This window comes from Heterocephalus glaber, unplaced genomic scaffold (genome assembly GCF_053883595.1).
Source record: "Heterocephalus glaber isolate CG9 unplaced genomic scaffold, H.glaber_assembly_v1.0 deba00001606, whole genome shotgun sequence".
Taxonomy (NCBI): domain Eukaryota; kingdom Metazoa; phylum Chordata; class Mammalia; order Rodentia; family Bathyergidae; genus Heterocephalus; species Heterocephalus glaber.
The window spans coordinates 5,197,186-5,220,384 of record NW_028258377.1 but is presented as its reverse complement, the minus strand read 5'-3'; the positions used below and the strand labels follow the sequence as shown (position 1 = coordinate 5,220,384).

General features: G+C 39.2%; 1 protein-coding gene across 4 annotated transcripts in view; it reads right to left on the bottom strand.

Annotated features, from left to right (window-relative positions):
* Window positions 1-23,199, bottom strand: part of Sema6a (semaphorin 6A) — a 128,169-nt gene that overhangs the window by 26,505 nt on the left and 78,465 nt on the right. For 2 of the 4 annotated variants that reach the window (XM_087194683.1, XM_004836163.3), the window contains exons 7-18: window positions 19,686-19,776; window positions 16,862-16,981; window positions 16,111-16,199; window positions 15,011-15,228; window positions 10,837-10,968; window positions 8,830-8,985; window positions 7,354-7,530; window positions 6,692-6,832; window positions 6,526-6,606; window positions 4,376-4,434; window positions 2,029-2,049; window positions 1,840-1,890 (exon numbers count right to left, since the gene is read on the bottom strand). In XM_087194683.1, the coding sequence (XP_087050809.1) occupies window positions 1,840-1,890; window positions 2,029-2,049; window positions 4,376-4,434; window positions 6,526-6,606; window positions 6,692-6,832; window positions 7,354-7,530; window positions 8,830-8,985; window positions 10,837-10,968; window positions 15,011-15,228; window positions 16,111-16,199; window positions 16,862-16,981; window positions 19,686-19,776 (1,336 nt within the window). The remainder of the gene's footprint in view (window positions 1-1,839; window positions 1,891-2,028; window positions 2,050-4,375; window positions 4,435-6,525; window positions 6,607-6,691; window positions 6,833-7,353; window positions 7,531-8,829; window positions 8,986-10,836; window positions 10,969-15,010; window positions 15,229-16,110; window positions 16,200-16,861; window positions 16,982-19,685; window positions 19,777-23,199) is intronic. The other 2 variants (XM_004836164.3, XM_004836165.3) reach the window with 1 other exon arrangement.

Sequence of the window (23,199 nt, the reverse complement as noted above, 5' to 3'; positions counted from 1 at the left end):
CCAGATGAATTAATTAAATCTCTTCTGAGTTTATTAATCCAAAGTAGATATCTCTTGTAATAGTTTGTAGGTAGAGAAAAACTTTCTATATTTTTATAAATACTGTCTGAATCACCACTCATTTGGATGGTCAATTAATCACCCAACTACTTCATAAGGACAATGCCAACTCGTCAGTTTCATCACAAAAACTACAGATCAGAAGCTGAGGATGAACAGGCATTGTCTTTTATAGTGTTAATATGGAAAAATAAGTATTTTTCCTTTGAAAAGGAAAAGAGAGATCCATAGCTTGGAGAGTGATTATTTTGTTCATAAAAAGCATCCCATAGTTTAATTATTCTATCTGAGAAATTTCCCGGGAGTTAAAATTGATATTAGTTTAACTGATGAATGCTGGGGAGGTTGCTGGCTCAATTAGCTTCAAGATTTCTCAATATCCGATAAAGATTATTCAGTTATAGGAAATGATTGCAAAGTATGATACTGGAAAAGAGCAGATGCTAAGATGGGTTTTCTTCCTGAAGGCTAAGGCTAAGCTACATGACATTTTCTTCCTGAGCAATTTTCACCAGGTCTTTGGTGTTAAATATTCTGGTAGGTGAGAAAATGTTAAAAATGGATGAACTCTGTAAGTTCTTCTACTCCACCCAGCTCACTTTGCAAGGGTGTGGGTCAGGAGAAATGAGGCAGCTTCCCAATCTTTAAGGTTTCAAAGAGGGTTTTTATGTATGATAATCAGACATTAAGAGTGAAAGTTTATATAGAGATACCAAACACATCTGTAACCATCTTGAACTGTTTCTTTGTATCAAATTTGTACATTGCTTTCTTTTCTTTCCTTTTCCTTCCTTTCTTTAAATTTCCCCCTCCTTTATTGCCTACTCCTATATTTATAGACTATGCTGTAACTATTACTTTGTTGAGTCTTAAACTCACAAACTATAAATGGCTGGATTCATAGTCCCCATTAAAATGTAAATGGTTAAATTGGTCATCACATAGATGTTTTTCATATTATATTAAAAAATAACACATGAAAGGTTTATCTGAATAAATATTCAGGGGTACTTTCAGAAATATAAGCAGAAAAGCTACATATCAACTGTTCATATAAAGAGTTCAGAATATTCTGTTTATGGACTTAGTAGCTTTGTTTAATACAGTGCTCATATATCTCAGACCAGAACAATGGGATAAATTGTAACATTTCCATTGTGTCACTCTGCCTTGTATACATTCTGAAGAAGTCTCACTGAAAATGTGTTTAAATATTCATACTAGTTGTGAGCTTAAATTTCAATGGCCAATTTCATGCTATATTGAAAAGCTTTGCCTAATAAGAACCTGCTGTTTGTACCCTGTATAGATTTCCCTTGTGGAGGGTACTGTCCTAAGAGCCAAGATTCTTAGGAGTGATATTTTCTATCAGCCAAGGAGCTATGGTCTATTAGTTATAAGCACTATTCTTTTTATCTTGGATATACTTATGTCCAAAAGCAGTTTTTTCTCCCTCAAGAACTCATTAAATATATTCACCAAATTCCTGAAGGTTGGCATATTTCATGTTATATAGATTAAAAATTTAGGACTCAGTCTCCCACATTAACTGTCTCATATAAGCAGAGTGATTTTTTTTGAGGCATAGTGAAATCTATAAATAATTTTAGTGAATTGGGTTCCTGAAGTAACAAAGAAGCTGGTCCATAATATTTAGGAATGAAAACTACAAACTATCATAGGATGAATGACTTTAAGAATTAAAACAAACAAACAAACTATATATATATATATATATATATATATATATATATATATATATAAAATCAATAAACTGACCATACACTGTGTTGTAAGACATTTCATGATCTGGTAGTGGAGTTGAAATGTCTATAAAAAAATAATGAGGATAAAAAAATTAATTAAAAAGAAACCTAAGATTTGAAAATACTCAAGAGGATTAGTGAAATAGGATTTCTAAGATAGATTTCCACTGATATTAAATTATGACAGCAATATCTTCCTTACCATTCAGTGCCACGAAGGAATCTGAAAGACAAAAGGGAGGAGGAAGTTACTTAATGTTTCACACTCTGCTTAGTGCGACTTACACAATAAGTGGGAATGAGCGAATCAGAACTATGCCAACATATGGTCCCTAATATTGAGTGCTATTAAATTCCTGCTTATAAACTAAAATACCTTCTACTCAGTCCAATTTCTACTCCTATTTCTAGTCCTACTCTCAGCCAACAAGTGAGTTTCCTCAAAGTCACTTCCAAGAGGCAGAGAAGAATGAAGACTTAGCAGAGGAAATGGCTGTGATTCTGGGAATTTTAGTCCTGCTTTATACTGAGGGGCAGGTGTATGGATAAAGTAAATGGTGTCTGGGCCACACATTCAAAGAGAGAACTTCTCTTTATATCTTCTTGTCTCGTTTTATTCTCATGGCCACGCTAGGAGGAATGTCCAGCACCACAATGTTCTGAACTCAGTAGGGGTTTCGTCTGGAATTTAAAACAGCACAAAAATAAATAACTAAACTCATGCACTTATTAGGCAACATCTATATGTGGATGTGTGTGGGGTGTATCTCAGTTGCTCATTATGATTTCCTCACTTCTTCTCAACATCCAGGTAGAGCATCATTGTGCGCCAATGACCTGAATGCTCTCTGGAATCCCAGGTGGGAAGAAGCCAGTTGCTGCTCCAGTAAGAGCATGGGGAAAGGTGAAGCTCTGAGGGAAGACAGCAGGCACAGGAACAGCCTCACCTCCTGCTCTGGGCAAGCACCCTCAGTGCTCAGCAGGAGTGAGGGCAAAGTCTGTAAACACAATAGGAGACATGCAGAGAGTTTAGGGTCTTGACTGCTGAGAATAAAGTCCCTGCATTGGGACCTGGGTCTCCCCTATGCTAAATACAGGTCCTTGTGCCTGAGAACACAGATATGGGTGTCAGTCTATGGATATAGCAGACAATTAATAGACATGGTAATAACCACCTTCACGTTCTTCTACTTCCTGGTTCAATCCAAAGGCACATCTCTATTCTTCTACAGATGCTCATATCATCAGATCATAAAAATTATGATGAAAATGGTTCACTTAAGTCAACTAAGTAGCTGTGAACACACACAGACACACAGACATACACACAATCACACACAAAACTTGTTTCTCCAAAAGTGAAGCGATAAGATGAAGGCCTAATGATCAAACTTCAGAATGTTTCACTGATACGGCAAAAGTATGTAAATATGTGACACAGACATTTAGTGATAACACCGTCTCCTACATTAGTTTTTAGCTTGTAGATTTTGCATGTGAAAGCACATTAAGAGTTTTTTGTAATATAAAGTATTTGTAAACAAAAATATATATAGGAATGAGTTTGAAGATAAGGCTACCTACAGCCATTTTTACTTGATTATATTTGATCTCTAAAAAAATGTAAGGTCAGAAGTTGAATGACATCCTAGTTTGAAATTTCAGTGCTCATGGCTCAAAGGTTTAGTTATTTTCCTGACCTGCATTATAGAATTATTAGAAGTCATCCAGTTTTATTCCCTTAGGAGCTACGTTTTGGTGCCATCGTGAATGCAAACTTCTGAAATTCACATGCAACATTTTAAAAAATCACAAAATAAGGATATTTTCCAAAAGTTTGGTATTAGTCTTTCAATTAGTATTAATACAGCATATTCAAGAGAACATTGCTATTAATCAGGTCAAGGATATCTGGATAGAATTTTGACCAGGATCTTTTGTATAAAGTTTTAACTAAAATGTTACCACTTAATAACATTTAAAATAAATTCTAAGATTAGCATTGTAGGTTAGATCCTATAAAAAGGTTATTTCAAATCACTTTGTACTTACGGATTATTTCTAAAAGTTGTTTCCTATCACAAATGGTAACACATAAATCTAATTCTAAAAATAATTACTTTCATCAGTCAATATGTTCAAGAATAAAACAGCCCTACTCAATTAAAAAGCTACAGCACAATGATCAATCTTTTTATTATTTGGCTAAAAATTACAATGTAATAGCACATTAGAAAAAAGTCAAACTGTCATTTTGTAATAGAAATGCTGATATAACTTACTGCTTTGCTATAATTAATATCCTCTAGAGTGAATTTGTTTCACAGCATTAGAATAATGAAATGGGGGCAGCATTTATAGCAACGACATTGACAGCACTAGCTGTCATGCAGACTGCTTTCTTTAGTTGATACTGGGCAGATGATTTCTGATATTTATGTATGTTTCTATGTCAGCCACACCAATCTGACATGTAGGATAATGTTTCTAGGCCATTTGATAAAAGCATCTTTACTCAAAAATGAATATGGATAAAAAGCTCTACTTACTGTGACAGTCTCCCAGGCCGTCTGTGTTGCCACGCTCTATGTCCTGCTCAAAAGTCAGTCTTTAAAAAAAGGAAGACAAGGAAAGAAACATTACAATATCATGAGTTATTACTCAGGAATGAGCCTTAAGTTTCACTAAAGACAGAAACATCATGTGATAAATGGAATGGCAGGGGCAAAAAAAATAGGTAACAGCTTGAAAATTTATCTCAAAAGTTTATAGAAATGAGGCTTGTGTGAATCTCCAAAAGAAAATCCACAGTTTAAACAGTTAATTTTGACCTAGAAGCCTAGAAATTAAAACTAGTTTTTTCCTCTCTACTTTCTCTTTCACTCCTACTCTTGCCTTCCTAGTCCATTTTCTATTTCTTTGCTGAGTAAAGACTCAGATAACCAAGTGTTCCAAGATATAAATGGCCAGCATGGGGCCAGTGGGGGGACTGAACCTAGTGGTGCCTTTGCTGAGACCACTTAGATTCTGTGCTCACTGTCTGCTCTGCCCAGATCATCAAGAGCATTACCACTCTCCTCCTGCACATGCTCATTTTTCTTTCAAGTCTATTAGGTCGCTGATGGGCTGTTCAAGGCTCATAACATTAGCAAAACCAATTTCCATAATACCTACTTTGATTTAAAAAAAGAATAAATATCCCAAGAAGAATAAATATCCAAAGGATAAGTATTATCCAAAGGAATACTGCCCTTCTTTAAGGGAATGTTGTGTTTATTTCCATAATATAATTGAAATTTCTGTTTTGTGATTGCCCTCAGAGTTTATTTGTGAGCCATCTAAAATTGTTTTGAAAGTTATATCCTGATCTAATAATCCACCAAGTTTAATGTCTAATGTCTTTTACTGCATTAAAAATAAAATTCATCCTCAAATGGTAGAGACTGCTTGTGTTAATAAAAGCCAGTATTCATCTACCCCTGAAGTCTACTCTCCAAGCAGAGTCCCACATGTTTTGAGCAAAGCCAGTGTCACTGAACATGTAAACAGACCTTAGAAGAACCATCTTGGAGTTCTGATGTTGGTTTAAAAATCATGTATAGAAAATTTCGTTACCTTTGTTCACACAATGAATGCCTCACTGTGCTTTGTGATCCTTTCTCTTCCACCCCAAGGTTTCCCATGAAAAGATATAAAGCTCACACTAGAGTATGTCAATGATGCTACTTGCAAGGCTGTTCTTATAATATACAGTGGGTCAGCTCTGCATTAGTTCAATTTCCAGGTCAGATTTTACAGTTATCATTAGCTCTTTATGGGTACTTGCCCTCAAATCCTGCAGGTGGTAGTCTTCAGCTGTGCCTTCTATCTGTTCATCTAGCTATTCTAAAACAGAAAAGGAGGTGCAGAGGATGGGAAAGTGGTCATTTGCCCTTTGGATGTGAGGAGGCTCAAGGGATGGCTTATGGCCCCTCACCTGAGTTGTTGCAACTGTCAAAGATGCTTTGGATATTTTTCCAAACATTTTGGGTTTCATAAAACATAAAAAGAAATCTCTTAGCCAATACTTTCTAAGCACTTAAGCTGGGGTAACAATTTTAAACACTAAAATCACAAACGTGATAGACTGGCTGTTTTAGCTGACCTACTTGAGACTTGCCAAGAACTGACTGACTTCCTAACAAGTAATAGGGTCAACTGTTCTTCAGCTCACAGAAAACTTTATTGGATATACACATCATGTTTGCAGCATAAATGTATGGCTTAACAAATGCTCTGCAATTTCTTCTGAGCCCTGGACAGTCGATTAAAAGAGTCAGTTCTGCTGCAGCTGGACAGACCACTCACTAATCTAATTGGTATCCTGTTGCTCCCTCTCTCTGCTGTTCTCACACTGTGATGATCAAGGCAGCCACCTTCTTGTCCCTCTCTCCAGGGAATACTCTGAAGCCCACTGCGTTTCCCTTCTCTGTGCTTTTAATCAGATCAAGGGTGATTATTCATTTGGAAATCTGCCACATGTGATATTGTGGGATTCTATGAAATGAGAACAGGGAAGGATAATGTGGACAGTCCCAGCGTTCAGGTGCCCGTGCAGAAGGCTGAGTGTCAGTGGTGTGTGTTAGCACAGCTACCCCTCCACCCAGAATGTACTCCAGCCAAAGGCAACTTTCCCCTGTCCACACCTTGGGCTCCTTACCTGCTGCTGTGTGACAGATGGGCACAGGTGCCTCCTTCCTTTAGCCACCCGCAGTACGGGTCTCTGGAGGCAATGCAGGTTCTGTAGGAAGAGGAGACCATGAGCTACCTAGGACTGTTTTCTATCCTCTGTGACTACCTAATTATTAGTGTGGCAAAATACATACTTTTTACATTTCCCATGTCGTTCACACCGGCCAAGTGGAACCTTTATCACACAGGTAGAGAATGCGACATACAGAGAGCTGCTTGCTCTGTCCAGCTGCATGCTCATAATCCTCTTGTCTTCTACTCCATCATAGCTGCACCTAGTTTTACAAGGCAGGATAATATCATTGACAGATGCTTTGAGTAGACTGTATTTTTCCCACCACTACTCTCACGCTCCACTTCCCAGCTCTTAATCTGATCCAACTAAAGTTGAAATAGATCCTACCACATGCACATACACATAAACACACATAGCCCAGCATGGTGGCGCATGCCTGTAATCCCAGCACTCTGGGAGCCTGAGGCAGAAAGATCACAAGTTCCAGCCCAGCCTGGGCTACTTAGTAAGACCTTGTCTCAAAATAAAGAAAAAGGGTTGGGTATGTAGCTCAGTTTGAAGGTCCTGTGTACAATTCCCAGTATCACAAACAAAAGGTAACAAAACTAGACTCATTATTGATAAACAAAAATAATTCTTTTTATGTGTTAAAAGACTTCTATAAATAGTATGAAAAGTTGCCTAAAAATACATACAATTTAAGCCTGCATGACTTTCTTTGAATGCAAGGGATTCCAATAACATAACAGTGACTAAATTAAGAACCAACGTTCTACTCACTTTTCTGGGTTGTAAACATTCATCTCCTCCAGGAAGAGGCTGTCATTTAGGAACCCACTGTTTCCTATCCTGGCCAAGAACTTCAAGATGATTCCCTTTTCTGATCCCAGGAAAACCACAGTGTGATTCTGATACGGCCCAGCAGCAGTGTCCACTGCAATTTTGGTCAGGCGGTATCTAAAATGACAGGATCATATTTTTTATCTCTTGTTTGTCTATCATTACAGTGTTCCTTTTTCTACTTCAAACAATTGTGACATAGCTTTCTAGTAATAATCTCAAGAAAAATATATGCATATAAATAATGTTCTCAAGCTGTTCTGGCCCTTTTTCCCATATGCAGACCATTAGTATGGCTCCAAAGGGGAGGAATGAGGTATGTATGGAGGCCAAGTTCCATAATAAACAGTCATTACCATCTGAAACCACTCAGCAACTGTCCTTTCCATGAGCAACAAGGAAAGACTGATGTCTCCCATAGAGGTGGTAAGAAGCAAAAGTGAACACATGCAGCATTCCTTTTAACATTGAGAATATGTGAGGGCTACCATATACCTTTTTCTATACTCTTCCTCTGAAAAGCAAAGCCTTTATCCACAAGATATTAGACTAGATGCTTTCCAAACGTATGTACAGAGTCCAACAGAATTCTGAAGTTGGAAGGGTAATGGCACCACCAGTAAATGTAAGGATATTAAAGTCAAGCTATGTTCCATGTAGAGCCAAAGGTGAAAGGCATGCCTAGAAATAAATCCTACAGAGTATCCTCTTTCTCTGAAATCCCTTGGTCATTCAATTTTCCATACCTGTACTTTAATATTTTTTTAATGAAGTAAGGCTAAAAAATGATGATAAAGTCAGTTAACATTTTGTTTGACTACCACAACTGGATGGTACTTGCTGTTGTATTATTTGAAAATAACCTCTAAAAAACAGGGAAGAATACTTAATGCTATTGTAGATCTCTAATCAGCTATCGCTTCTCTGTTGGCCACCAATTAAAATAACCAATACTATAGTAGGAATTCTTCATGCTGTCCTACATCTGCAAATGTGGAACTATGCTGTTTGACAGCTAACAATCCAAGGGCCATGATCAAGTGAAATCTCCTGCATGTTTTATAATCACATCCAACCAAAAGGGTATCTCTATTTATTCATCATGTCTTCTTTACCACACCATTATTTTGCACAGACTGAATATAATAAGCTAACCCGGAAGGAAATATCTTTCTTTCCTCTAATTGCTGGCAAGTGTACAACTAGCCTGAAAATACTGGAACTCTGCTCAAGATGAATATGGCTATGAGGATTTGGTGGCATCCACCCAACCTGCCAGCTTTTCATAGCTGAATCAATGCCCAGGATAGCAGAAGATGTTTGTGGCATTTCAAAGCATGATCTATCAATACCTTCTATGGGCATAAGACAAAGCCGGGGAAATCTGTTTAGGATCTGGTTGGCACTGGTACCCACCTGACCATTGTTCTCAGGAACCACGGTCTGTTGATAATGGCAGGCACCGCTTCATCCATGAGCGGATGTGTCTTAATGAAGTTCAGGGTATCATCGGGAAACTCATTGGAGGTCACATATTTTTCTAAGGAGGATGAGCCAGCACAGCAACCTGGTCTACAAATGAAATAAAATTCTTTGAATGAACCACTTCCCTAAGCATCTGGCATGGAGGAGAATGTACTGCAGGCTGAGAAGAGGAAGCTGAACAATACAGAATGCCACCAAGTGCAATATGCTGAGATTTCCTCTTGGCCGCCTCCTCATTGTATAAAGAAGTCTTGGCCAGTGAGGTTCAGCTGCATCTCGACCACCACCTTGGCTTCCTTCCAGAAGCACAAACATGTCCCAGGAAACATGCATGGAACTTGAAATAAGTGAATGAGTGTGTGGTTTGCACATATCTCAGGAGCGGCTCTACTCATTCATGCTAGCTATTCAGGGATTTGTTCTACAACGGGAGAGAAACGACTTTTATACAAATGTAGAAAACTCACTTTTTGTTATTGGTTTTATCTTTATGTGATTTTGGCATAAAAATTCATCATATGGAAGATTCTTCCCTGACATGTCAGTTCCTGGTAACTGAAAAGTGACAGTAAAAATGCACTTTTACAAGAAATGCTATGGCTTCGGGAGTTAAGGGTTATCCCAGAAAAGTCAGGTCAGGGAAATACCAAAGCCAGTATCTGGCTTATGTGCTGGTGCCAGAGATGAGTGTGGGGCCTCACAGCATGGGTATGATGTACCCTCATGCTGTCTATCTCCTGCGCATTGCATCAACACAGCCAGCCCCGCGAAAGCACCCTGATGTCTGCAAGGACAAGGCAGGTGGGGAAACCCACCTGTATGGGCAGAAAATCACTTAATGGCATGGGCCCTGGTGATGACTGAACAACATCTTACATACCAAGGAGAGAGCACCACATGCCTGTTCCCTAAAACCTGACCCTCTGGCTTCACTCCCCTTCCTACTCATCTAGCAGGTAGTTAACAATCACAGATGACGACTCAGAGCCTCTATCTGAGGTTTCTCTCCATAAGCACAGAGCATGAACATACATGACTAACTCAAGCGGCGAAGATGGATGACCAGTTGAGCTTTTCCTTGGAGTATGGGGTTTCATAGTTCTGTACTAGTAGGTATTTGAATGAGAGGTGAGAGGTTGGGGGAGAAATTTAGAAGATAAAAATAAAATTAGTAAGACACTGGACTTCTTCCAGAGAGAGTGGAGATGCTTCCACACAATGTACATTGTGAATAGTGTAATGAAGGTGTGGCAGATGCTGCATGTAGGGGTGGGGTGGGGTGAGCTCCAGCCTATTCCAGGTAGAATTAGCCATTTCAGTAGGAGGGTTTAAAGGACTAAGAACTCTCTGAGTTGTTCCTGGGACATAGGCTTCCATGTAAGCAATTCTAGGGTGCTCCATGCTGCATATGAACTCGAAACTGGCCAGAATATGGGAAGCCAGAGATACCCTAATATCCACGATTCCCACTGGACTCATCTTGCTCTTAGCTGTGTCTTGGATTCAGCTCTAATCTAGCTCTAATCTAATCATAACATACAGGGAAGCAGGAAAGAGCAACAGAAACAATCTCTCCAGCTATGAGGACTTGTACAACACACTTTTTCTCTTTGGGGCTCCATTTCCCCAACTACAGACCAACACAGCTAGTATCAGATGGTTCCTTCACCTTAACAGTACACTGGATGAAATATATGTAGAGAGAGGTTAAGTAAGCAATGAGTAGAGAGTCATTGTTTTGTATGTACTAAAGATACCTCTGGATTTTGATTAAGGAGAGGAAGGCAAATGAACTAGAAGGCATTTCTACTATTGTATTATCTTCCTGGCTGGCATGGAGGGCAGAGGTATGCAGTTCACAGGATGTTCACTGTCAGAGGAGCAAGCTTCATTTCTTTACTAGAAGTTTAAAATAGTCAACTAAGTATTTGGATGTACCTGGGCTTAGGGACTCGTTCATCAGGAACTGGTGTCCAAGTAGAATCGGGAGACTTCTGTTCCTTGAATCTCCCAGTAAAAACACTGGCAATGTCAAGCATGTCATAGGCACAGACTGCGGACCCTGGGATGCTGCAACAGGACGATTCACAGTGTTATGTGACCATTATGCACATAGTTTGGATAACATGCTCTCAAGAAATTTTATTACAGATAATTATAAAGTTCATATCCCAAATACTGCAAATTAAGAGATCTTAATGCATAAAGAAATATGTTTTGGTCAATCAAATATGCATCAACAGTCTTAAATATGAGAAAATGAAAAAATGGAAACAAAATCTTTGTAAATAGGGACGAATGGAGGGGTTGAAGGGAGGGCAGGGGAATGGGGAAAAAAATAAGAACCAAGAGAGATCATGTAAAGGCGCAAATTTCCAATGATGAATGTCATTATATTGTATGCCTAAAATGTACCAATAAAATTAATTTAAAGTCAAAAAAAAAAAAAAAAAAAAAGAATGGTCCAGCTATAGTGAACTCAAAAGACAGAAAAAACCCTTCATGCCTTCTTTGCTTCCTGAACCACTTTTATTTATAAAGGAAAAATCACTGAGCTGATAATAGACATTTTATAAATTCTCTCATATTAACCACTAGCCAATAATCCAAAGATAAAAATTTCTAAAGAATATTCTACATCTGTAATGTGGGTAAAAATGTGAAAGAAAAGTACCCCCTTTTCTACATATTACTTCTTTGAATTTGGTTTTTTGCACCAAGTTCTCCAGATGTAAGAATGTGGAAGTGGGGGAAGGAGTAAGGGGTACCCACATATATTTTATATCAGTCACTATACCTTTATAAATTTTTACTTCATGTTTATTTGCACAAGACCAATAATTTAAGTGTCTAAAACACTAGCATTTTGGAAATAAAGTACTCTATCAAGTGCTAAATAATAATGACAGTAATCTCCATGTATAATTGCATCCTTGCCTTACAGTTCTGGCAGGACTTAGGCATTTTTTTCCATCAATTGTGGAAAGATATAAATTATTCATTCTTCTGGGTACACTGTTTACATTTGATCCCATGTTTGTTTTTGACTGTGTTTGCTACTTGAGTTTGACTAAATAAATTGAATGGTAGGTACCAACTGGCCATGAGTTTTAATCAGGCTTTGAGGTACTGAGCCATTACCCGCAGGGCATCCTGGGTAGAGACTCAGGTGCCTTGCAGTATGGGAACATCAGTCAGGCGAGGTGGAATTTAGTCTTGATTTTATAAATGTTATAAGACAGTGATTAGGGATTTTTATGCCACCTTTAATTTGGTAATACAATTATTGAAGTGTTACTCATAAAGCAAGAAACAGGATTAAAAATTTTAAAACAAGGTGGCAGGATGAATTTGAAAATATACAATTTATACGTGTATATATATTTTTCACAGAATGGAGTTTATAAGAGAGTAGCCCCCATTTGCCTTGGAATTTCAGAATCTGGCATTAATTATTTAATTTTGTAAGATTCTTTTCACATCTTCCTTTCCTAAATATAACAAGTTTACATACTTACCCAATGTCTTGAGAAAAATCAGATAAATATCACCTGAGGAATTTTATGATGCACTCCATAATGACTAAAGATACCCTATGGTTTTGTAATATTCCTATGACCAGAAGTACTTTTGAAATCTGTTTTTCTTCTTTCTTCCCTTCCTCCTTCCCGTCCTTCTCTTCATCTTTCCTTCATTCCTTTCTTTCCATCTTCTGTTCATCACCATGTATTTGTGAAATCCCTCTATAGCAGGAAGTGCTCCATACATAGTAGAGTCCTGCCTGTCTTTGGCTCATAGTTCAGAGTAGAGGCAAGTACAATAACAGCCACAAAAACACCAGGGCAATCTGCTAATGGCAGTGTATGAAAGAAAGCGGCATAGTTTCATGAGAGGTGACTGAGCTGAGAGGGGAGTCAAGGGCAGATGTTGGGGGGCAGGCAGACCTGGCAGAGAGCAATGCACTAGCAGAATATGGCACATTCCAGAACCAGACTTTAGCTCTGGAGGCCGTGGGATATGTGGGTGGCAGAGGTTGGGAGGGGAGACAAGCTCAGGAGGGAAGGAAGCCAGATCACGCTGGGACTGGTGAGCCATGCCAAGGAGCTCTGGTTTTCTTCAGGGCAAAGGGGGGGCCCTCAAAGATTGGAAACCATCTGCATGTGTGGAGAATGGAGAGGGTGGAGTGGGGTGAAATTAGAGGGAGGAAAGCCAGAGCAGGGATATAATTTATAGATGAAAATGGTTATATATATATTTTTTAAACTGAAAATTAAATTACCGCTTTTTGATTTTACTGAACAAGTATGATTTCTCAGACTGCACATGCATCCTTGTGGACTAAGCGGCGTTTCTTAAGGACCACTTAAGAAAATACTTTAAATAGAATATTTATAATACCCAGAAATTCACTGAGTTTTTAAATCTAAAAGTAACGTACACTTTCAAAATACCGTAGAAAACCCCTCAAACTAAAAAGGTGTGCTCTTAAATTCCACTAGCTATTGCATTTCCATTTACCAAGACAGTATGCTTGGTACAGGTGATATTTCTTACAGGCCACTTAAGAAAATACTTTAAACGGAGTGAATGTTATACACACGAACCCACACTTAAAAAAAAAACACAACAAAAAAGAAACTGTCAAATTAGAAAATACAATCAAATTCCCAAAGCTCCTGCATCCTTGTGTACCAAGGTAGTATACTTTTACAAAATCTGTGATAGGTGAGTTCTGATATATGAACAATCAAGCCTGATTTTTTAAAAAACTCTGTCTTCAAGTCTGAAAATCTCTACAGATGGTTAAAGCTCACCTAAATCTAATAGAGTACTTCTTGCTGCAATGTAGGCTCATATTTTCATTTATCTTCAGAAGGAAATGCTTGACTCTTACCCTCCATGTAATTGAGGAACAAGAGTTCATCCTTCTGCTTGCTGCGCTCTGAGATCTACCCAAGTCCCGAGCATTTCTTTTCAGATGCCCTCCTCTAATCTCTAATCTTTGTGTCTGTCAAGTAGGCATTCATCAAGTTCTTAAAAGCCTTTGGAAAAGATATAAACCAAGGCAAACCAGTATATTCCTAAAGGAAGATATTCCACATGGAATACGAAAAATTCTGCATAGAAATGAAAATATGGTACATTTGGTTTTCATGGCCATGTCCAATTTTGTGATTATTTTCACACAACAGTGCCAGGACTGAAATCTTGTGGGCTTAACAGAGAGCTTAGTGCCAGGAAGGGACATGAACACTTTCCTTTTATTCTGTAATCTTTACACATTTTCACCACCAGAGAGCAATTATTGTGACTTTTTTTTGTCTTAAAAGTCTTAGCTTAACAAACACAAAAACAGGAGTGAACTGGCTGACACTCAATATGCCTAGGTACAGTGTTTGATGACTAATAAATCCTGTCGGGAGCCCTCCAGAGACAATGGTGCTGGAGTTCGGATCTGGGCCATGACCCAATTTGTTGACTGAGGTCACCTGAAGGCAACTTCTTGAACAGGGCAATAATCAGAATCCCTGGCTAGGATGCTTAATAGATTCATTTGAATCCTGAATTTCACTTTGTAACATTGTAATAAATTTCCAGGGCTTTTGCTTCAAAAGGAAAAAAGCAAAAGGCTTTTGCTTTCAAAAGGGCTTTTGCTCAGTAATGGAAATACTACAAGTCAAATAGAATGTTAGATGACTTATAAGAGACAGGAGAAACCTTCCTAGGTCCAAATCTGCCTCCTCCATTACTGACTGACTACCCAACCAGGTCATGTAATATCTTGAGCTCAGTCTTCAAGTGTAAAAAGAGGATAGTATTATTTAGCTTCCAGGATTACTGGGGGAATTTACAAATAGCACATAAAAAGTATATGCCAGCCATATAGAGAAGATATTGTTATAATTTATTTACTTCCCCCAAAACCCTACTTTAATAATGCTTACACATTCTGATTAATTCATTGATGAAAACTAAGTGTTAAGTGCTTCTTAGCTACAAGTAGTGAACGGCAATGTTGGGTCCGTTGCAAATATCATGTATTAGAGGAGAATCCCCTGGGGAGAGGAAGCCAGAAAGAACCAATTAGGTCACATAACCGGGGCATGGTTACCTGTTGTAAGGTGTGGAAAAGGTTGCCAGGACAACATCACGGCCGTTAATACGAATCACGTCTGTAACGGCCTGGAGTATGTTGAAATAAAAGTGAGAGTCTCCGGGAACTGAGCAGTTCAGGCGGGCCTTGAGGAAAGATGTCCACTGTTTCTCCAGGACTCGCTGAGAGCCTCCCATGTCATTCTTACAAACTTGAGCCACTCGAGGGAAAATGACCTGAGAGGAAAAACAGGGAAAATGAGATGCAGTCATTTTGCCAGAAGATCTTAGTAGAATTTGCCTTTCCTTGACAACAGAAACAGAACAACAAGGTGCTTAATTTAATATTGTGTTTCTAAAATCAGTTGGAAAAAAAGAGGAAAACTCGGCATTGGAACAGCATGTTTTAAAAGATAAGGCTGTGGCATTTAATACAGAGCCATAAATCCTTCAGGGAATCATCTCCCAGCCACATAAACTCATTTCCATACAGACTGCTTAGCTTTTTATTTCCTCAAACAAAAGCACACTTTGTATGCACCAACACTGCCATCCTCACTGGCTGCCTCTAGGGCCCAAATCTCATACTTTGAGTGTGAGTCCCTCTAACTAACTGTGCAAGCCACCCCAGCATTTTATGTGTGCCCTCCAAGGTTGTGACCTTGATCGAATCGCGGGTAAAAATAACTGATGTAGACATCTCCTAACTGTTCTATTGCTTTTTGCAATAAAGAAAAAAACTCTGCTTAAAGATAATATATATATATATATATATATATTTTTTTTTTTTTTCTTCTTCCTGTGGAGCAACTCAATTAAGAAGGAAAACTGTACCTGGAAACCACACGTCAAGATGACCTGAGTTCAGTATGAAATCAACCAAACATCTGTCAAATTTTCAATGGAAATATTTAAGAAGTTCCCTGAAATTTTTTACTGTTCTGAAACAGGTATAGGACTTTCAGAAAACACAATGTTTCAGTTTTGCCAGTCATTAGCTACATCTTCTCAAAATGATGACCTTGTGGCTTTCATTTCAAGGTCATTCTTAATAACGCTGATTCTAAAGGGAGCTTCTGAAACTGCCACAGGGGGAGCCAGGCAGTCCTCCCCTTTTACCTTTCCCATGGTGTTGTACTCCACTGCAATTTCCCGGAAGAAGAAGTAGATATAATCTCCATAATCCACTGCTTGGACAAAGTATGGTTCTGCAGACAAATGGATACTTTAATTTGGGATATGTCACATGGTATTAAAAGAATTTTAATCAAGTGTAACCAAAGTCATGTTATTAATTAAAAGTATATAGCTATTAGGCATTTGGTGAACACTAACCATTCTAATTCGAGTGCTAGTGATTTCAGAAGGCACTCAAGCTTACAAATTATGTTTCAGAAGCTTTGCAATCAACAATAAAGAATAAGTGAGTCTTGCAAATCTCTGTAATTTCATTTTCCACAATGCAATGTTCTATTGTGATAGATTTTGTACACTGCCTCATCACCCTGACTCACTCGGGGTTGTGAATCGCTTCTTTCCTGTTCCCTACCACCTCCGATCCCCTGTTCTCTTTCATGAATGAACTGTTCATTTCTTTTCTTGTGGGACTCTGAAATGAAAGTTTGAAGCAGGGAAAGACGAATGTAACATATTCTTTTGTCATGGCACTGGAAGTTTTGTGAATACTCCAGAAACTCATGGGAAGGGAAAAGGGGAGGCAAATAAATCAACTGAGGCAAAAGACGCAATTTACAAAGTTTTGTCTGTCAGAAACTATTACTAAAATGAATTTACAGTCTTGTCCATCCAGACTATAAATCTCCCACAAGATATGTATTATCCCCTTCTCTTTTTTCTTTTAATTGTTCACCTTTCAGCCATTTTGAATCATGCTTGACGGTCCTCAGGGTAGGGCTGTCTCCAAGACTCCGGTAAATGACAGCATCGATGGCAAGGAAGTCAGTCACTGTGGCCGAGTATAACTTTCCATCTTAGATGAGAAAGAAGTGAGGTGAACAGGGTGCGAGCCAGACAGAGGGGGTGGGGAATAATAAAGACATCTCCCAGATTGCTTTCTGACACCAGGCAAATGAGAGAGGACAACTGGGAAAAATCCAAGAGTCGCTAGGATAATACTTGGCCCACATTCCTAGCCATTTTAAATTGGGATCATGAGAGATGAAACCTTTTTCATTTTTAAATTGCATGGCAATTTTTTGTAGCAGCAGCAGCAGCTCAGGGAACAGAGTAAATGAAAAATGTTGTTTGCTTCCCTTGATTAGATGGGCTTTGACCGAAATCTCAAGGCCAAGGACCCTGGGACACTGCTGTTGACACCACCCCATGGCAAACCGGATTAGCTTGGAGCTGGGGGAAAGATAGGAGCTGATACTATCTGCCTGAGTAGGTGAGGGAAGTGAAGAGAGAGGGTTCCTAAGCACAAAAGAGCTGACTCAATTACTACTTCTGTCCAGAGAGTCATCCCTGCTCTCACCTCAGGTGCGAACCATCAGTTAGACCTGCCAATCTAGATATTTGCTTCAGGATTTCCAAAGTCACAAACTGAAAATATTAAGATAGACAAGATGCCAAAGCAAAGAAGAAAAGGGAAGGAGTGAAGCTGAATTCAAACTGGCCTTTCTTTAAGGATTCATGCTTGCTGGGAGATATACTTGTGGGTACACTCAAGCCAGAAGAGAATGAAGAAGAGTAACGATTGGTCCCTAAATCTTCTGGTTCTTTCCTGGATTAGCAAACACTAAATCAATAACCAACTGGGATATTGCAAAAAATCTATGTAGATTACATAAAAATAATAATTACAAGCAAAATATAAATTCTTTGATTCATTTTTAATGGATTACACATCTCCATTAGTTATATGTCAGTGACTTAGGCACGGCATAGTACTCAAATTCTTCCACATGAAGGTTTTTTGTTTTTAAAGAAAGCTTATCCAAACATACCTAAGCAAAGATCTTCATGTCTACTTTTGCTTTTAACTCAAATTTGGTCAGATTGAAGTTAGAACTACCTTGATCTCTATATTATTAACAGCTATATATCAAAAGCTGTTGTTGGTTTTGGTGGAGTTGAACTGCAGACAACAAACCTTTTCACTGATGAACACTTATCTGTAAATCACAACTTTTCTCATGGAATAAATATTTTATATTCGCAGAGCCCCAAGTCGCCCTGGGTAGGAGGGAACAGTGGGAGGGTGGAGAGGAGAGTGGGCCGTGGTGATGGTCATTCCTGCTAACTACTCTTCTGGACTCCTTTTTACACTCAACACTGATGTGTCACCAGAACTTCACTTGTAAAACAGAACGCTCCTCTGCCACTCTTGACAAGCTAACACCAGTTGCTATGAGGATTTTCCATCACCAAGGGCTAAACTTTTATGAGATTTCAAACATTCCAAAGAAAAACTGTCCAAATATGTCACTCAGGGATGGAGAAAGTCACTGTCTTAGCTCATGTGCCTTGTTCTTTATAGCTCTTGGAAGCTTGGCAGCCTTAGTAAATACTGTGCCTTTTCTCTCCTTTACTTCAGACCACAGGAAGTCCTCTTCTTAGTTTACAGTTAAATTAAAGTCTCCCCTGCAGCTCACATCCTCCAAGGTCCCGATTAATGCATGTTCCAAGTGTCAGAAAGGTGTTCCAGTGCTACTCATGCACTTGGGAATACACTTAGGCCCTCTGGACCTTGGCCTTCTCCCATCCATGCCTGTAAACTGGTCTGTGAGATTGGTGACAGTGCTGCTTCCCCGAAGTGCTATGCTCTCTCTTAGTGGGAGAACCCACTACAAGCTGTCACTGCAGGCAACTCCACAGGTGGGTGACACTGAGGATATGAGGTTCAAAGAGCCAGGAACTAATAATCATAATCAAAGCCCGAAAGTTTCTCATTCAGCTAGGATTTGCAAGATTTTAGTTCTGTGGTAGAAATTTTAGCTAAGTGCTTTATTCTATATTATAACAATCACTATTATATCAACATTTCTCTCTACACCCACATACACATACACAGCTGGTAATGGATTCCTAAATAAATTCCTAATTAAAGCATACTCATACACAAAAATCCCACTAAATCTGAAAATGATGGCTTATTAGCAACTTCTTTATATCTTCTGTAGTGGAAGGATGAGATGAGGGTGGAAGTGTTCTGGTCAGAGAAGAGTGTGTCACCTATTCAGGTCAATGATGTCTGGAATGTCTGCTGGAAACTTGTGGGTGTATGGCCTCAATGCTGTGAGTGTGCTTTCAGGAGTCTCCTTTTGTTTCCTCCCTATGCTCTTCAATATGTAAATAAGAAGCCATAGAGCTGCATCCTGGAGAATGTTGTTGAATTGAACCAACCCCAAAGTCTACCCTACCTCCAACATTAATCCACATGGGTGGTCTCAGGTGAGATTTCCTATTATCTGAGCCCAAACATGCCATCACATGTTCAGTGTTGTGTTGCTATTTTTTTCTGAAGGCACAAAAGCATGGGTAAGTGTGGTGAAGGTTTCTTTTGAGAAGTACAGTCTCCATACTAATTTTGAATGGAAAAGGCATTCTTAATTACAGTATTCTCTAGAGAATCAAAGTACAACTATGACTACATGAATCCTCCAAGGCAGATTCTCAGTGACAGGATAAAATGAGCAAAAGCAAATGCAATGAGAAGAAATCAAGTCATTTACCTGCAAACAGTGCAATGTTGGCATGTTTGGCATCATAAGGGCATCTGGCCATTCCACTAAATTCATCCCCAAAAGATTCCAAAGTATCGATCTAAATAAAATAATAGGGCTTAATTATAAACAACCATCAACAAGTAGTAACTGCAACTGACCTTTTTCAAAGTGCGTAATGTGCAAAATAATTTATATGCATGCTTGCAAATTATCCTTATACATGCCCTCTGGGCATTGGTTTCAGATAAACCAATTGGTCTCTCAACTGGGGTTGAGAGAGATTAAGTCAAATGACTAAGACTCTATTGCTACAATACCCGGTAATGTGGTCCTGTCTGCTTGACTTTTGACCATTGCAATAGATTTCTATCCCTGATAGAATTCCATCCCTCTCAACCAAGAATGTCTGAGGCAGTCACTGGGAAAATTCACCTGCCCTAATTATCTGCTGAATCATGAACTTTATAGAGAACGACTTTTAGATTCTGGTTTTGTTTTGCCTGAGGAGTCCTACCTTAGCGGGTTAAATCCCAGTAAAAGACCCTGAAATTTTTTCCTCAGGTTTGTCAGCAAAACAGTATTGCACCAGCAAAGGTATAAAATCATGGATGTGAGCAGAACTCCAGTGGCCTCTACACCTACTTCAGAATCATGGGATGGCAGTTCTGAAACTGGATTTTAGAAACATGGCTCAGTCCAAGTTGAGGGACTCCCACAAGTCAAAAGCAATAATGGGCGGGCCACCGTGAAACTTACATCTATCGGTGTCCAACTCATCTTTATGCAGGAGGTTACAAGTGCCCTGCCAGTGAATTCTATTTTGCTAAATTAGTATGGGGGATGGTGGTGGATAACTCCAATTTAAAATTTCTTTTACACAAAAACCTGGGTTTCTAGCTTCTTTTGAACAAGTGGAAAAGTCAATTCAAGCCTTTCTTAAGCAAATGGTCACTATTCACCTATATTACTCTACAGGTGACAAAACTTGACCCTATAGACATTTGTAGGTGGGCAAATCTTTACTAGGTGCTCACCAAACTTCATTTCCCTTCCCTCCAGATCACCTTAAGTGCATTTCCCCTCCCATGTGACCTCTGACTGTGCACTGGCCATGGGAAATGAGTCTGAGGCTATCAGCTGCCTCTCGGTCTTGCTCCTGAAAACCTCTAGGACCCCGCATCTTGTTCTATTTTCATTCTCCCCCACCGGACATGGAGGAGCCCAGGACCCCAGGGGACTGCAGTGGTCTGAGCAGGATGGAGGCTGGCCTTCTGAATAGCTTCATGACTAGACCCTCTCCCTGACCCACACTTGACTATAATAACATCAATCAGAGGCTGTCCACCCTGAACAGCAACACCACAGCTCCAGCTGTGTAGCACACAGTTCCTTTCCTTCTCTGAGATTTCTTCTTGAAATATAAAGTCTCCACCCCACTGAGTCCATAAAATGATCTCCACACCGTATTAAAGCCATCTGTGGTTCAATCCCCTTTCTAACTTGAGATATTATGTTTATCATCTAGAAGTTGCATGATTTGAAAACCGAAAACAGACTTGAAAACCGAAAGGACATAAATCTAAACAGCACTAGTGCTAAACAAAGACCCATATAAAGGCTGTCAGCAGTCCCTCAGGCTGCACCACCGTTGGTGTGTCCTTTTTGTCAGTTGTGCCTTTTGCGCTAACCCCATTTCACGGATGTGAAAGGACTTCCTATGTGAGATGCCCTGCTAAAGCCAGCCTTTTCCAAACTGGAGTTGAGAATCACATCATATAGTTGTGTTTAAAAAATATATGTTTAGGGGAAAGGTAGTCAAATCAGATATATGTTAAAGCAGTACACTCCTCTCCCTTTCTTTATGAAAGTCTTTTACAAAAGATATTTTCTCCCAACAAGAGCTTTCTGTTGAACTGTGGCGGACTTTGTGGTATGTGGGTCTGGCAACTATTCAGAAACAATGCTTATTGCACAATGATGCAACGGAAATGCCCTGTGCCCAAGCAGTGCATGTGCTAATCCTGGCAACAGGGAAACAAATACAAGGGAGAGGTGTTTTTTTTAAATGTATCTGCTCCTAAAACAGTGGCTCCAGCTCTAGCTAGTCAAAGTCAGGGAAAAATTAATATATTGGTTTGTGATTCTGAGAAGGTCCAGAAACAAAATAATGCCATGGTGAAATCCTCTTTCCATGAAGTAAGAAGTAATCCTTGTATAGTCATCAAATCTCAGGCCTCAGAGCAGCCCCTGGGAAATTAAATCACCATAGGGTACAGATAATTATACAGAGAACCAGCCTGCCTTTGGCAGAAAGTTCAAGAGGTTCAGAGCAGAAGAGGAAACAGGTATAAAGGATGTAGAATTAGCCTTTCAAATTCTTCCCCAGATAATCTTATTAGGGGCTATAATCTTTCTAACACATTCAGCTTCCTTTTGTAACAAAAATTGTATGAATCTGGGCACAGCGTGGAGGCAAAGACTGAAAATCTGTCACTTTCCCGTTTCTGTTACTCTAATCAAATTGATACTTCTGATGATGCAACATGGGTTTTTTGTTGGAAGACTTGTTGTTGTTTTTGCTTTGTATCTTTGGTTCTGATTTGTTGATAAGAAGCACTTAAGAGAAAGGTGCCATGGTCCCTGCCGCCAAATATATTATGCCCCATATCATCAGCAAATCAAGCTGTGCTCTGAAGGTAAGATAAGACTTTTTTAATATCACGGTTTCTTATAAACCATTTACAGGCCTAGGCACACAGACATCCCAGATGTGGCTTCTGAGAAGCCCAGTCTCCTGAACATATTTCTACAAGTGTGGCTTCAGCAAATAAGGGCGACAGCATCACTCAAGGTGAGGCACCTCAGGAAATTGAATACCTGTGTGTACAAAGGAATAAACCAGACCACACATGGCCTGTGGCTCATGGCGCAAAGAAAACTTGTAATGTGTCATAAAAGATAGCTTTCCAGCTAGAGAATTCCTTGCCATGTGGAAGAAGAAGCATTAATCTTAATGAGTCCTGAACAGTGACAAGCTGGGATGGACTATTAAGAGGTAGAAGTAAGGTTGAAGCTTTAGCTGTCTGCTGTTATGGCTAGAATGAATGTTGGGCTGGGTGGGTTGCCCCTGTTAGGAATGGATAGACTGTCTTTACTTTAAAATTTGATCTTTTGTTTATGATAGACTTTCTGTACTAATTTTGATTCTTAAAAATATTTCATGAAAAATCAAATTTATCTTATGTACTGCATTTGGGGTGCTCCCATGTATTTTGTGCCTGGGCTCCCTTGCCTCACCCTACTCCTAGCCTTGCTGGCCCTTCTCAAACCAAGAGGAGGCAGGGTCCGTGCTGGAGAGCCCACTGGCTGATTTCAGCCTGTCATTGCTTTTCTATTCTTCATACCCCTAGGGTTGTACTTGATGACGAAGAACCCCAAATTTCTTACTTCTTCCCACATTTCTCCCCTAAATCAAGGCTGGATATAGCTAGCCATTCCTGCCCCATGGGCACTGCCCTCC